The sequence below is a fragment of the Salmo salar genome, chromosome 01 (assembly GCF_965601325.2).
Source record: "Salmo salar chromosome 01, fSalSal1, whole genome shotgun sequence".
NCBI classification, from domain to species: Eukaryota; Metazoa; Chordata; class Actinopteri; order Salmoniformes; family Salmonidae; genus Salmo; species Salmo salar.
In genome coordinates this window covers 89,843,692-89,858,267 of record NC_138291.1, presented here as the reverse complement: position 1 = coordinate 89,858,267, position 14,576 = coordinate 89,843,692, and the positions used below count along the sequence as shown (strand labels likewise).

Sequence of the window (14,576 nt, the reverse complement as noted above, 5' to 3'; positions counted from 1 at the left end):
GTTGGACGGTGTGTACCATGTGTATCCTGTACATACGACAAATAAAACTAACATTGTTAGTGGTTTGTATTGAAAATAAGATGTATAACACAGTTGTGTCAAAACGAGTGGGACGTTCTCTCGGGTAAAAAGGAAAATCAAGCATTTTTCAAAAAGAGATTATCATCTATCCTTTATGTCCATTCATGTCATTATTTACAGCGCTCACCAGAGTAGCCCTGTGTTTTCTGGTGCAGGTCCACAGAGCCACCCATGCCTGGATGGGGCAGGGAGTCGGCCATAGGCAGTTTGGGGCCTCCTCCTCCCAGGTCTGAGGGTGATAGTTTGGAGCCCCCTCCGACACCCTGCTGCTGCTGCCTCTGCTGCTGGAGAACAGCCACGATCCTGGCCAGCTGAGGAGAGAGATGAGGGATGAGTGGAATTGGGAACCCTGTGAGCAGACATGGCAACATGGGTGCAACGCCAGCCTATGACTATTCATGTGAAAAGTCATACAAATCAGAATTCAACGTTTGTGTTCAAAACATATTGTATTTCCTCAAGTACAGAGGTTTACCTGATTCATAGCGGGCACATTTCGTTTTCCGTTGAAATAACTAGGGTTGTGTCGTTTCCAGTTGAAATAACTAGGTTCAATGTTCATTCAAATTTGAGGCACTGAGCAAATTTTAGGTTCTTGTGAGTGGAAACTTGAACAGTGTGAGAATTTCGTGCAACTTCCAGTGCGCATTGACAGTGAACACTGAGGCTGTACCCTTACAGTTTGACAGTAGCCAATATGCTATTGTGGCTATTTGAGCATAATGTAGGCCTACCAACAAAACCAATGGAGAAAATCCCATAATAGCTTTTGAATTATATGATCTGGCCTGTAGTAGCCTATATGTGGTGTTCAATGCAGGCCTACATTGCATGACACTTTCATATTATGAAGGGCTTTGACATTAATTCATGATTTTTTACTTGGCCTGTATGATGCAAGAAAACACTTTACAAAATAAAATGTATTATTATTACCACACAGAGAATTAGACAATGCAGGCTATCCCTCTGCCTATTGGCTTATTCATGCCTGTCTCAAAATACAACACTGCCCCTTTGATTAAGACAAGCTTTTTACCTTAAGACTGGCTTTTCAAAGAAATCTAGCCTACATGTTTTGTGCTCTTGTAGGAAGCAGTAACTCCCCATTGCTGACCTATACTTATGTATAACTGGGATAATAACTCGCTAACCTGCAAAGAACAGATCTGAAAAGTGCCTTCACTCGCAGCTGATTGAAAGACCGCTTGTGGGCCACCCCTGCCAATAGAATTATACTCCGTCGCGTTCTGGCTCTGCCTACAACAAAATCACAGACTCAATCTTGCAAAGTTAGATGTGTTTTGGTTTGTTGCATTGAAAAGGGACTGATAATGTTGATTAGATCACAGAAGAACGGCCACGCATGCTTGCTGCTTAGAGGGGACATTGGTTATGTTGTTTCCAGTGCATTAGTATTAGTAGCAGCTGTAACAGTAATAGCAGTTTGACCTGTTGTGGGTCGGCCTGCTGGCGTAGGTTCTGGGGGAACTTTCTCTGGTTCTGTAGGAGCTGTTGTAGCTGCTGTGGTGAGGTGAGCTGCTGGGGGTTCTGCTGCTGCTGGAGGAGGAGCTGGCAGGCCTGGGGGAGAGGGAGAGACGACTGTAAACACCTGTTACAACACCCCAAGAGGAGGAAGGCAGTCTCAACAGTGTAGTGTTTCTGCTGCGGCGCTGCGCCACGGCAAACTCATTGGTGCCACACACCCAAAAATATGGAACATGAACAAATATTTCTGGCGAAGTGCACATTTAACAGGAAGGCCTACATTATATTTACTGTGTTTATCCAAGTTTTATGGGACATAAAATACATCAATAGGATGCTAACTAGATAAAAGATGACATTTGGTATCTAGCTAATGATTAGCCCAATAGGCAACCCCATGCTTCAGCCTATTTATAGCCAGCCACTATGCTGAATCAATTGGGCTGCAGGTAATATGCTTATTGCTAATGGAATACCTGATAATATGGACCATGTATATGGTCCAATATGTTAAAATAATTTTAACAAATAATTGTACCAATATGTTATTGGGCTCATTTCTGGAGGTGGAAATAATTTTAAATATTGTCAGCATAATTTAATTTCCATTCATTTTAGAGTAGAATGTCATTTTTTTTAAAAAGGTCTCCACAACTAAGCTTCTCAGTCCTTCTACATAAAATGTATTTGGGAAGGGACCCCCAAAACAATCCCCCCACTGCTATTTCTCTCTCCAGAGGAAACATTGACAGTGGCTAGAGGAAGAAGGGGTATGAACAGAGGGTACTACAAATTGGTACTTTTACTGACTTGTCATAGGCCTATATAGGTATATAAAAACATTGACGTGTCAGCCAACAAGGCTTTAATTAGAACAAATCTAAGGTTAGTTTTGGTGTTCCTCAAGGCTGTGTTCTCTGGCCACCACGTTTTTCATTCTAGAGTTGGATAAGAGTACAGCTACTCACCAGCTGGAACTGAATATGAGGGGGGTAGATGCCGCTCAGCATGGCAATGTGCTGGGGGGACAGCTGAGGGGGGAACATACCCCCTCCTACACCCGCCACCCCACCCACACCCCCGACTCCACCCACGCCGGCACTGGGAGGTGCCACCTGCTTCAGCATGGAACCTGGCACCTGGAACATCAGTGTTACCATGGGAATGTGGAACATAAACACAAAGCACCTTCTGTCTAGCACATTCCCTCTAATAAACAGAAAATCAGTGGTGCACTACTCATCGATTTGGTGAGGTTTTCTTCATCGAGTGAGTTCACCTAATCACTCACATTAGCTAATGATCCAGAGCAGGCTGGCAAAATAAATCACATCCCTGGAAACATGTTGCACACAAAGTTCTGACTAAGAAGCCAAAGGCCCAAAAATCTATTGTTCCTGAGCAGAGGTTGGGGCATATAGTAGACTGATTTGCACAAGGGATATTGATCAGCAAGTCTTGTGAATAAAGCTGTGAAAAGGTGAACATTAAAACTGATTACTTTTACAGTCTGATCAAATACAACAAAAAACATCAAATGGTACCTGAGGCGACAGGTACTGATGAGGCACTTGCGCTCGTATCCCAGCGGACGTGTTGATGGGTGGCACACCGGGCTGGTGTCTGGACTGGGGCATCCCACCACCGCTGCCGCCAAACATGTTATGACCACCCTGACAGGGGAACAGAGAGGGAGAGGGTTACAAACATGACTGACTCTTAGACATTAAGACGGTGGAGATAAGGTAGGAAATTACAGACGAAGAGAACGATACAACAATGAACAGGTCTCCATCCAAACTTTTTATTAGAGTAAAGTACATGTCGGATAAAAAAAAAACAGAACATTTGTTGGTAAACATTCCAAATAACAATACACCAGACTAGCTGGGATCGTTTTGTGTAGGTAAAATACATTTTGCGAGAAATGGCGGAGAATATACATTTTTATTATAATAACTACCATATCGAAGTAAACTTGGATTCACCCCATGATATGTTGTGTGGTCCTCCCACTACGACTCAGGAAAGCATGCAGTTGATTAGGCTACAGATTAAATAAATGATGAACTTCACAGGATGGTGAAAGTGGAAGGTGATGAGCTTGATGCTTCTTTCCAATAAATATCGAGGGACTTATTCTGGTGACATGATGATCGATGCTTGGCTGCTGTTTGACAAATAATCTCAGACAGTGCCTTTGGAAAGTATTCAGACCCCTTGACCCCACATAATGACATAACAAAAACAGGTTTTTAGAAATCTTTGCTAATATATTATAAATAAAAAACTTGAAATACTCAATTTACATATGTATTCAGATCCTTTGCTATGAGACTCGAAATTGAACTCCGGTGCATCCTGTTTCCATTGACCACCCTTGACATAAAAAAAAAAAATTGGAGCCCACCTGTGGTAAATTCAATTGATTGGACATGATTTGGAAAGGCACACACCTGTCTATATAAGGTCCCACAGTTGACAGTGCATGTCAGAGCAAAATCCAAGCCATGAGGTTGAAGGAATTGTCCGTAGAGCTCCAAGACAGGATTGCGTCGAGGCACAGATCTGGGGAAGGGTACCAAAAAATATCTGCAGCATTGAAGGTCCCCAAGAACACAGTGGCCTCCATCTTTCTTAAAATGGAAGAAGTTTGGCACAACCAAGACTCTTCCTAGAGCTGGCCACCCAACCAAACTGAGCAATCGGGGGAGAAGGGCCTTGGTCAGGGAGGTGACCAAGAACCCGATGATCACTGACAGAGCTCTAGAGTTCCTCTGTGGAGATGGGAGAACATTCCAGGAGAACAACCATCTCCGCAGCACTCCAATCAGGCTTTATGGTTGCGTGGCCCGACAGAAGCCACTCCTCAGTAAAAGGCACATGGCAGCCCGCCTGGAGTTTGCCAAAAGGCACCTAAAGACTCTCAGACTATGAGAAACCAAGATTGAACTCTTTGGCCTGAATGCCAAGATCACGTCTGGAGGAAACTTGGCACCATACCGTCGGTGAAGCATGGTGGCAGCATCATGCTGTGGGGATATTTTTCAGCGGCAAGGACTGGGAGACTAGTCAGAATCGAGGGAAAGATGAACAGAGCAAAGTACAGAGAGATCCTTGATGAAAACCAGCTCCAGAGTGCTCAGGACCTCAGACTGGGGAGAAGGCTCACCTTCCAAACAGGACAACGACCCTAAGCACAGCCAAGACAACGCAGGTGTGGCTTCAGGACAAGTCTCTCAATGTCCTTGAGTGGCTCAGCCAGAGCCCGGACTTGAACCTGATCTAACATACCTGGCGAGACCTGAAAATAGTTGTGGAGCAACTAGAGCTTGATAGGATCTGCAGAGAAGAATGGGAGAAACTCCCAAATGTTTTATTTATTTAACCTTTAACTAGGCAAGTCAGTTAAGAACAAATTCTTATTTACAATGATGGCCTAGGAAGAGTGGGTTAACTGCCTTGTTTAGGGGCAGAACAACAGATTTTTACCTTGTCAGCTCGGGGATTCGATCTTGCAACCGTTCGGTTACTAGCCCAACGCTCTAACCACTAGGCTACCTTCCACCCCTAAATACAGGTCTGCCAAGCTGGTAGCGTCATACCCAAGAAGACAAGGCTGTAATCGCTGCCAAAGGTGCTTCAACAAAGTACTGAGTAAAGGGTCTGAATACTTTTCACAATAATTGTTTTTGAAAATATAAATTAGAAAAAAATGTCAAAAAAAAAAAAGTTTTTGCTTTGTCATTTTGGGGTATTGTGTGTAGATTGATGAGGGGAAAAAAATAATTAATTTTAGAATAAGGCTGTAATATAAAATGTGGTGAAAGTCAAGGGGTCTGAGTACTTTCCTAAGGCACTGTAGGTACCATTATATAGGCATCTGTGAGCTGTTGGCTAGAGCGCACGTGCCAAAACCAAAGTAAGCACATTCGCTAAACAAAACGCAATATTTGTTTTCACAAAACCCATCAGTAGAATTGAAAATGGGTTTTCAACGTATTTAACATTTAACCCAAATTGTACTTCTTTATTCGGTACATGGGAATTTAACCACAAAAGTTATTTTATGTGCACTGTCATCATGCACAGTCTTTAATCCACAACAAGTCAGTTTGATGGAAACATTTCTGGTGGGAAAATGCTTTTGTTTTTATGTTTTGTTTTTATACAGATTTTAGAATATTTGCATGAAAACCTGTCGCCAATCGGGTGGAAACCTAGCTATTGACACAAAATGATATTGGGATACTTTTTACTTGATGTTTAAAAGGAATAATCTGCAATTGGTACATCCATTTTATTTTTATTAATGATATGTACTCCGATTTTGGAAGAATACAATTTACAAGGGATGTAGATTACTCAGAGTTGGCTAAAGCAGAAACTGATCGGGGACCAGGTTAGCGGTGAAGCAATGAGCTGATGGTCTGATGGAGACAGAGGGACACAGCCTTACTTGTCTAGGGGGGATAGTGTGGCTGTAGAGGGGGGAGGGCTTGTAGACAGTGGGTGGAGAGTACTCCTCCCCAAGGCACCCATCCTGATTGGTGAACGGCAAGGGCTGCTGATCGCAGTGACAGCCAATCGAAGTAGTTGCCCAATTTGGGGGAAGAAGTAGGCAAGACAGGAAGAAGGATACCAAAAGATGATGGGAAAGGAAGAAGGATACCAAAAGAAGATGGGAAAGGAAGAAATACAGAGAGAAGAAAATGTTAACGGGACAAGAGAGACTTAGAGAAGTCAGTCATACAGAGGTTACACCCCAAATAGCACCCTATTCTCTTTATAGTGCACTACTTTTGGCCAAGGCTTACAGGGCTCGGATCAAAACTATTGTAGTATACAGGGAATAGGGTGAAATTTGGGACGTATCCAGAGAGGTTTGTGATGTGTCTGAGGTACCAACCTTGTCATAACAAGGTCCAGGGTCGCCAGGCCCAATCTCTTTGGAACCAGGTGAACGGTAGAGCATCCCTAAACCTCCTACTCCTCTCTGCCCTCCTTTACGCATCTCTCCATTGTAGTCATGCAGGCCCATCCCTCGCTTCTCTCCCTCCATTTTCTTATCCTGAGGAGGACCAGGGGCCAGGTCCAGAGGCCGCCCGCTAGGATCATCACCCTACAAACACAGCACATATCTTCACTACCACCATCAACCCCAACATAGCTATGACGTGGCATCAGGGCGTAAAATTAACACCCGTCAAATGAGGGTGAATTGAGGTATTGGAGTAAAAATGTATATTTCACCAGCCACGTAGGTGGGTGGTCGATTTGCAGGGCTCTACAGTGTGAGCATTACATTCACATTTGCGAATAAAAATAGGAGTAAAAAGTAAAAGGAAGAGCACACGTGTACGATCTTGTCTCATCACTGCAACGTTGGGGCTCTGGTGGCGAAGGTTGGGTCACGCATCCTACGAAACATTACCCGCCAAACCGCACCTCTTAACCTGAAAGCCAGCCGCACCAATGTGTTGGAAGAAACACCGTTCAACTGACGAGTCGCCGCTAGAGCGCGATGAGCCAAGTAAAACCCCCCCGGCCAAACCCTCCCCTAACCCGGACGCCGCCGGGCCAGTTGTGCGCTGCCCTATGGCACTCCCAATCACGGCCAGTTGTGATACAACCTGGGATCGAACCTGGGTCTGTAGTGATGCGTCTAGCACGGCGATGCAGTGCCTTAGACCGCTGCGCCACTCGGGAGGCCCTACAGTAGCTTGTTTTGAGAGTATTTCTGCTGTTATGTTGCATAGCATAAGAATCTATAACCCACCTCGCGCAGCAACACTGCCTGGCTAGGGAGCTTTGTGCAGTGTGCTGATCGATTAATTTTGAGGCACTGCGCACATGCATAAAACTGGTCAATTTACTCAAGTCTACAAAGTGAGACTTTGTCCTCGTGTTTCTTGGCCATTTAGATTGTTTTGATCACACGGTCAGTTGTTTTGATCACACGGTCAGTTGTTTTGATCACACGGTCAGTTGTTTTGATCACACGGTCAGTTGTTTTGATCACACGGTCAGTTGTTTTTCAATGTTAGTTTGAGTCTGCCTCTTCAACTGATAGCGGAGAGATGCTGTCTACTACTAGTCACATCCAAAATCTCACACAGATACACTTGAGACTCCAGTGACCTCATTACCACGGTAACCTCTCGCCCTTTAACGCATCTGATATTTTGATGTAAAAACTCACGTCACAAATTTTTTTTATGAAATTGAGCAATGCATCACATTACTTCTTACTAACACATTTTTTATAAACATTAGGCATAGTCATCAGTTTGTTTTCTCCATAATTAAAAAAATAAAAATAACTCATAACATTTTCAGCAAACTTAACCAAGGCACCTGCAAGTTCCCGGACATTTATGTGGGGGGGTGGGGCTAGCCCTTACAGGTCCCAGACGTGCTCAATGGGATTGAGATCCGGGCTCGTCGCTAGCCATGGCAGAACACTGACATTCCTGTGGCATTGTCATGCTGGAGGGTCATGTCAGGATGAGCCTGCAGGAAGGGTACCACATGAGGGAGGAGGATGTCTTCCCTGTAACGCACAGTGTTGAGATTGCCTGCAATGACAACAAGCTCAGTCCGATGATGCTGTGACACACCGCCCCAGACCATGATGGACCCTCCACATCGATCCCGCTCCAGCATACAGGCCTCGGTGTAACGCTCATTCCTCGACGATAAACGCGAATCCGACCATCACCCCTAGTGAGACAAAACCGCGACTCATCAGTGAAGAGCACTTTTTGCCAGTCCTGTCTGGTCCAGCGACAGGTGGGTTTGTGCCCATAGGCGACGTTGTTGCTGGTGATGTCTGGTGAGGACCTGCCTTACAACAGGTCTACAAGCCCTCAGTCCAGCCCCTCTCAGCCTATTGCGGGCAGTCTGAGCACTGATGGAGCGATTGTGCGTTCCTGGTGTAACTCGGGCAGTTGTTGCCATCCTGTACCTGTCCCGCAGGTGTGATGTTCAGATGTACTGATCCTGTGCAGGTGTTGTTACACGTGGTCTGCAAGTGCGAGGACGATCAGCTGTCCGTCCTGTGTCCCTCTTAGGCATCTCACAGTACGGACCTTGCAATTTATTGCCCTGGCCACATCTGCAGTCCTCATTCCTCCTTGCAGCATGCCTAAGGCACGTTCACGCAGATGAGCAGGGGCCCTGGGCATCTTTCTTTTGGTGTTTTCAGAGTCAGTAGAAAGGCCTCTTTAATGTCCTAAGGTTTCATAACTGTGACCTTAAATTGCCTACCGTCTGTAAGCTGTTACTGTCTTAACGACTGTTCCACAGGTGCATGTTCATTAATTGTTCATGGTTCATTGAACAAGCATGGGAAACAGTGTTTAAACCTCTTATAATGAAGCTCTGTGAAGTTATGTTTTTTTACGAATTATCTTTGAAAGACAGGATCCTGAAAAAGGGACATTTCTTTTTTTGCTGAGTATATTTTGCCATCTACCTGCCAGGTTTATGGACCAAAAAGTACATTTTAGGCCCTGCTTGGCATGACATCCTCATTGTAATAGTTACAACAAAACATCTCTCACTATGTCCAGTATCTCACAACCTATGCCTGCCCATGGATGCCTATGGACCCTAAACCTTGTATTTGCTCTGAAACTTACCAGGAGCCCTATGTTGGAGAACTGTTTGTTCATGGGGTTCATCCAGGAGTCTCCTCCTCCACTCTTCAGTGGAGCCTGAGACAAAAACATACTGATATAACATTTCTGGCAGTAGTTTTTTGTTCTGGCACAAACATTGTCAAACAAGTAAGTCATCTTCAAACCAAAAGGCATCAAAAATCCAACTCCTATCAAGTATTTGAATGAGGCAACAACCAAACAAACCTCCCCCCATTGTGAATGCTTTTCTACCTTGTTGGGCTTCTTGCCCCCGTGACCTTGGCCCCAGCCCCCACTGTTGTAGGAAGAGCTGCTACCCTGGGACCCAGCGCTGCTCCACAACCCTCCACCTCCCTCCTCTTCTTCCTCCCAGCTGGAGTGACGTGAGGCCGCCACAGAGCCCTGGTCGCCCTCACCCCAGCCGCCTTCTTGCATAGACTTTGAACCTGCTAGGGATATAACAATGAGTAGCATTATTACACCATAACAGCATACTACCATATTAACAAAATGCTGTGTTATGATGACAATGCAAATCTGTGACTGTCTGGATATTTTGGGAGACAAAAATCATGTCACTCTGCAAGGGTGACTCGTCACACAGCTACGCTTATGATATACAGAGCACTTGGAAAGTATTCAAGTGGGGGGTTCAATGTAATAGTCCAGTGGCCATTTGATTAATTGTTCAGCAGTTTTATGGCTTGGGGGTAGAAGCTGTTAACTCTTTAGGGATAGGGGGCAGCATTGGGAAGTTTGGATGAAAAGCGTGCCCAGAGTAAACTGCCTGTTCCTCAGGCCCAGAAGCTAGAATATGCATATAATTAGTAGATTTGGATAGAAAACTCTAAAGTCTCCAAAACTGTTAAAATAATGTCTGTGAGTATAACAGAACTCATATGGCAGGCGAAAACCTGAGAAAAATCCAACCAGGAAGTGAGAATTCTGAGGTTTGTAGTTTAAGTGAATGCCTATCGAATATCCAGTGTCAGATTGCACTTCCTAAGGCTTCCGCTAGATGTCAACAGTGTTTAAAAAGTTGTTTCAGGCTTCTATTGTGAAAGGGGAGCGAATAAGAGCACTCTAAGCAGATGGCCCAGGTGAAAGCCTTTAGTTTAGGAATGCGCGTGGCCGTGAGCGCAAGCTCCGTTCCCTTTCCTTTCTAATGAAAACAGTATTGTCCGGTTGAAACATTATTGAATATTTATGATAAAAACACCAAGGATTGATTAGAAACATCGTTTGACATGTTTCTACAAACTCAAATGGAACTTTGACTTTGTCTAGACTTTGTGCCTGCGCTTTGTGCATTTGGATTACTGGACTAAACGCGAACAAAACGGAGGTATTTGGACATAAAGATTAACTTTATCGAACAAAACAAACATTTATTGTCTAACATGGATACCTGGGAGTGCCATCAGATAAAGATCAAAGGTAAGTGATTAAGTGTAATGCTATTTCTGACACCTCTCCTTGGTTGGAAAATGGCTGTATGGTTCTCTGTGGCTAGGCGCTGACCTAACAATCGCATGGTGTGCTTTAGCCGTAAAGCCTTTTTGAAATCGGACACAGCGGCTGGATTAACAAGAAGTGCATCTTAAATCGTATGCATAACACTTGTATCTTATGTCAATGTTTATGATGAGTATTTCTGTAATTCGATGTGGCTCTCTGCATTTTCACCGGATGTTTGTTGAGACAATGCATTTCTGAACATAACACGGCAATTTCAAATGAGGTTTTTGGACATAAAGATTAACTTTATCGAACAAAACAAACATTTGTCTAACATGGAGTCCTGGGAGTGCCACCAGATGAAGATCAAAGGTTAGTGATTAATTTTAACGCTCTTTCTGACTTTTGTGAAACCTCTCCTTCCTTGTAAAATGGCTGTATGGTTTATGTGGCTAGGCGCTGACCTAACGTAATCGCATGGTGTGCTTTCAACGTAAAGCCTTTTCGAAATCGGACACTGTGGTTGGATTAACGAGAAGTGCATCTTTAAAATGGTGTATAATACTTGAATGTTTGAGGAATTTTAATTATCAGATTTGTTTGAATTTGGCGCCCTGCTATTTCACTGGCGTGTTTCACTCATGTTAAAAAGGAACCACCAGCTTTCATATGTTCTCATGTTCTGAGCAAGGAACTTAAACATTAGCTTTTTTTACATGGCACATCTTGCACTTTTACTTTCTTCTCCAACACTGTTTTTGCATTATTTAAACCAAATTGAACATGTTTCGTTATTTATTTGAGACTAAATTGATTTTATGTATTATATTAAGTAAAAAAAATTGTTTAAAAGTGTTGATTGTTCATTCAGTATTGTTGTAATTGTCATTTATTACACACACACACACACACACACACACACACACACACACACATTGGCCGATTAAATCGGTATGGGCTTTTTTTTGGTCCGCCAATAGTCAGTATCGGCGTTGAAAATTCCTAATCGGTCGACCTCTAGTTTGAACCATGATAGATCGTTGGTGACGTGGACACCAAGGAACTTGAAACTCTAGCCCCGTTGATGTTAATGAGGCCTGTTCGGCCCGCCTTTGCCTGTAGTCCACGATCAGCTCCTTTGTCTTGCTCACATTGAAGGAGATGTTGTCCTGGCACCACACCACCAGTTCTCTGACCTCCATATAGGCTGTCTCACTGTTGTCGGTGATCAGGCCTACCACTGTTGTGTCATCAGCAAACTTGGTGTTGGAGTCGTGTTTGGCCACACAGTCAATGGTGAACAGGGAGTACAGGAGGGGACTAAGTACACACCCCTGAGGGGCCCCAGTGTTGAGGATCAGAGTGGCTGGCATGTGGTTGCCTACCCTTACCACCTGGGGGAGGCCCATCAGGAAGTCAAGGATCCAGTTGCAGAGGGATGTGTTTAGTCCCAGGGACCTTAGCTAAGTGATGAGCTTTGTGGCCACTATGGTGTTGAACGCTGCGCTGTAGTCAATAAATAGCAATCTCATAGGTGTTCCTTTTGTTCAGGTGGGAAAGGGCAGTATAGAGTGCGATTGAGATTGCATCATCTGTGGATCTGTTGGGGCGGTATGCGAATTGGAGTGGGTCTAGGGTATCAGGGAGGATGCTGTTGATTTGAGCCATGATCAGCCTTTCATGGCTTCCTACGTGAGTACTACGGGGCAGTAATCATTTAGGCAGGTTAACTCATCTTCCTTGGGCACAAGGACTATGGTGGGCTCCTTGAAACATGTAGGTATTACAGACTCAGTCAGGGAGAGGACGAAAATGTCAGTTAAGACACTTGCCAGTTGATCCACACATTTGAGTACACGTCCTGGTAAACCACCTGGCCCTGCGGCTTTGTGAATATCTTGCTCACATCGGCTACCGTCAGCATTATCACAGTCTTCCGGAATAGTGGGTGCTCTCATGCATGCTTCAGTGTTGCTTACTCAAAGCGAGCATAAAAGGCATTTAGCTCATCTGATAGGCTCGCGTCACTGGGCAGCTCGCGTCCAGGTTTCCTTTTGTAGTCTGTAATAGTTTTCAAGCCCTGCCACATCCGACGAGCGTCAGAGCCGGTGTAGTAGGATTCAATTTTAATCCTGTACAGCATTGAAGGTCCTCAAGAACAAGATCATTCTTAAATGGAAGAAGTTTGGAACCACCAAGACTCTTAATAGAGCTGGCCACCAAGCGAAACAGCAATCGGGGGAGAAGGGCCTTGGTCAGGGAGGTGACCAAGAACCCAATGGTCACTGACAGAGTTACAGAATTCCTCTGTGGAGATGGGAAAACATACCAGAAGGACAACCATCTCTTCAGCACTCCACCAATCAAGCCGTTATGGTAGTGGCCAAACGGAAGCCACTCCTCAGTAAAAGACACATGACAGCCCACTTGGATTGTGCCAAAACTAACCTAATGGTCTCAGACCATGAGAAACAAGATTCTCTGGTCTGATAAAACCAAGACTGAATACCAAGATCACGTCTGGAGGAAACCTGGCACCATCTCTACGGTGAAGCATGGTGGTGGCAGCATCATGCTGTGGGAATGTTTTTCAGCGGCAATGGAAAGATGGAAAGATGAACGAAGCAAAGTACAGAGAGAGATGCTTTATGAAAACCTGCTCTAGAGTGCTCAGGATCTCAGACTGGGGCGAAGGTTCACCTTCCAACAGGACAACGACCCTAAGCACACAGCCAAGACAACGCAGGAGTGGCTTCTGGACAAGTCTCTAAATGTCCTTGAGTGACCCAGCCAGAGCCCAAACTTGAACCTGATTGAACATCTCTAGGGAGACCTGAAAATAGCTGTGCAGCGACACTCCCCATCCAACCTGACAGAGAAAGAGAGGATCTGCAGAGAAGAATGAGAGAAACTCCCCAAATACAGGTGTGCCAGGCTTGTAGCGTCATACCCAAGAAGACACAAGGCAGTAATCACTGCCAAAAGGTGCTCCAAATTACTGAGTAAAGGGTCTGAATACTTTCCGAATGCACTGTACCTACAGTTAGATAATCAGCCATCATCATATCTTTGAGGATTTACAGTAGTTAGTTCCCTTACCAGATTTGATGGGATTGGGTGATGGGTTTCCCCAGCCAGAGGTGGTCTTCCCAGGGTCTTCCCAGCCAGTGGGGGTCTCAGTGGGTTTCCCCCAGGCTGCAGTGCCGTTGTCCACCGGTGGGTCTGAGGGAGAGCCACCGTCCCAGCCGGACGATGGAGCTACTCACAGGAAAACAATGGGACCAATCCATCAGTGAGTGGTTGGTTTGATTTATGTACTCTATAGGTTTATGAAAAATCGTAACGTTCCATTTGTAAAGGGTTTATATTTACGTTAATGGTTATAGTCATTTGTAAATGCATTATAAAACGTTATAGTAGTGCTATAGCCAGTCCTTGCTAAATAGTGAGCCACTATTTACCTCCAGCTATTAACCATTTATAAAAGCACTAACAAATGCGTATATCGAACCCTTATGTATCATAAATGGAAGATTATTATTATTGTTCCTTTTTTTGTATCTTACCCCCTTTTTCATGATATCCAATTGCGATCTTGTCTCATCGCTGCAACTCCCCAACAGGCTCCCCAACAAGACTCGACATGAACCGCGTTTCTTAACACCCGCCCGCTTAACCGAGAAGCCAGCTGCACCAATGTGTCGGAGAAAACACAGTTCAACTGACGACCGAGGTCAACCTGCACAAGGAGTCACCCGGCCCGCCACAAGGAGTCGCTAGAGCGCAGTGAGCTGAGTAAAGCCCCCCCGAGCCAAACCCTCCCCTAACCCGGACAACGCTGGGCCAATTGTGCACCACCCGATGGGACTGCCAGGATCGAACCCGGGACTGTAGTGACGCCTCAAG

The 14,576-nt window shown here is 44.8% G+C and overlaps 1 protein-coding gene across 5 annotated transcripts in view; it reads right to left on the bottom strand.

Moving 5' to 3' along the window:
- The window catches only part of LOC106609422 (trinucleotide repeat-containing gene 6B protein), a 52,555-nt gene that overhangs the window by 7,897 nt on the left and 30,082 nt on the right, over nucleotides 1-14,576 (bottom strand). Inside the window, exons 6-14 of one of the 5 annotated variants that reach the window (XM_014208241.3) lie at nucleotides 13,770-13,928; nucleotides 9,465-9,661; nucleotides 9,213-9,287; nucleotides 6,479-6,691; nucleotides 6,029-6,136; nucleotides 3,114-3,242; nucleotides 2,538-2,708; nucleotides 1,534-1,683; nucleotides 209-392 (exon numbers count right to left, since the gene is read on the bottom strand). In XM_014208241.3, the coding sequence (XP_014063716.3) occupies nucleotides 209-392; nucleotides 1,534-1,683; nucleotides 2,538-2,708; nucleotides 3,114-3,242; nucleotides 6,029-6,136; nucleotides 6,479-6,691; nucleotides 9,213-9,287; nucleotides 9,465-9,661; nucleotides 13,770-13,928 (1,386 nt within the window). The remainder of the gene's footprint in view (nucleotides 1-208; nucleotides 393-1,533; nucleotides 1,684-2,537; nucleotides 2,709-3,113; nucleotides 3,243-6,028; nucleotides 6,137-6,478; nucleotides 6,692-9,212; nucleotides 9,288-9,464; nucleotides 9,662-13,769; nucleotides 13,929-14,576) is intronic. The other 4 variants (XM_014208257.3, XM_014208267.3, XM_014208277.3 and 1 more) reach the window with 4 other exon arrangements.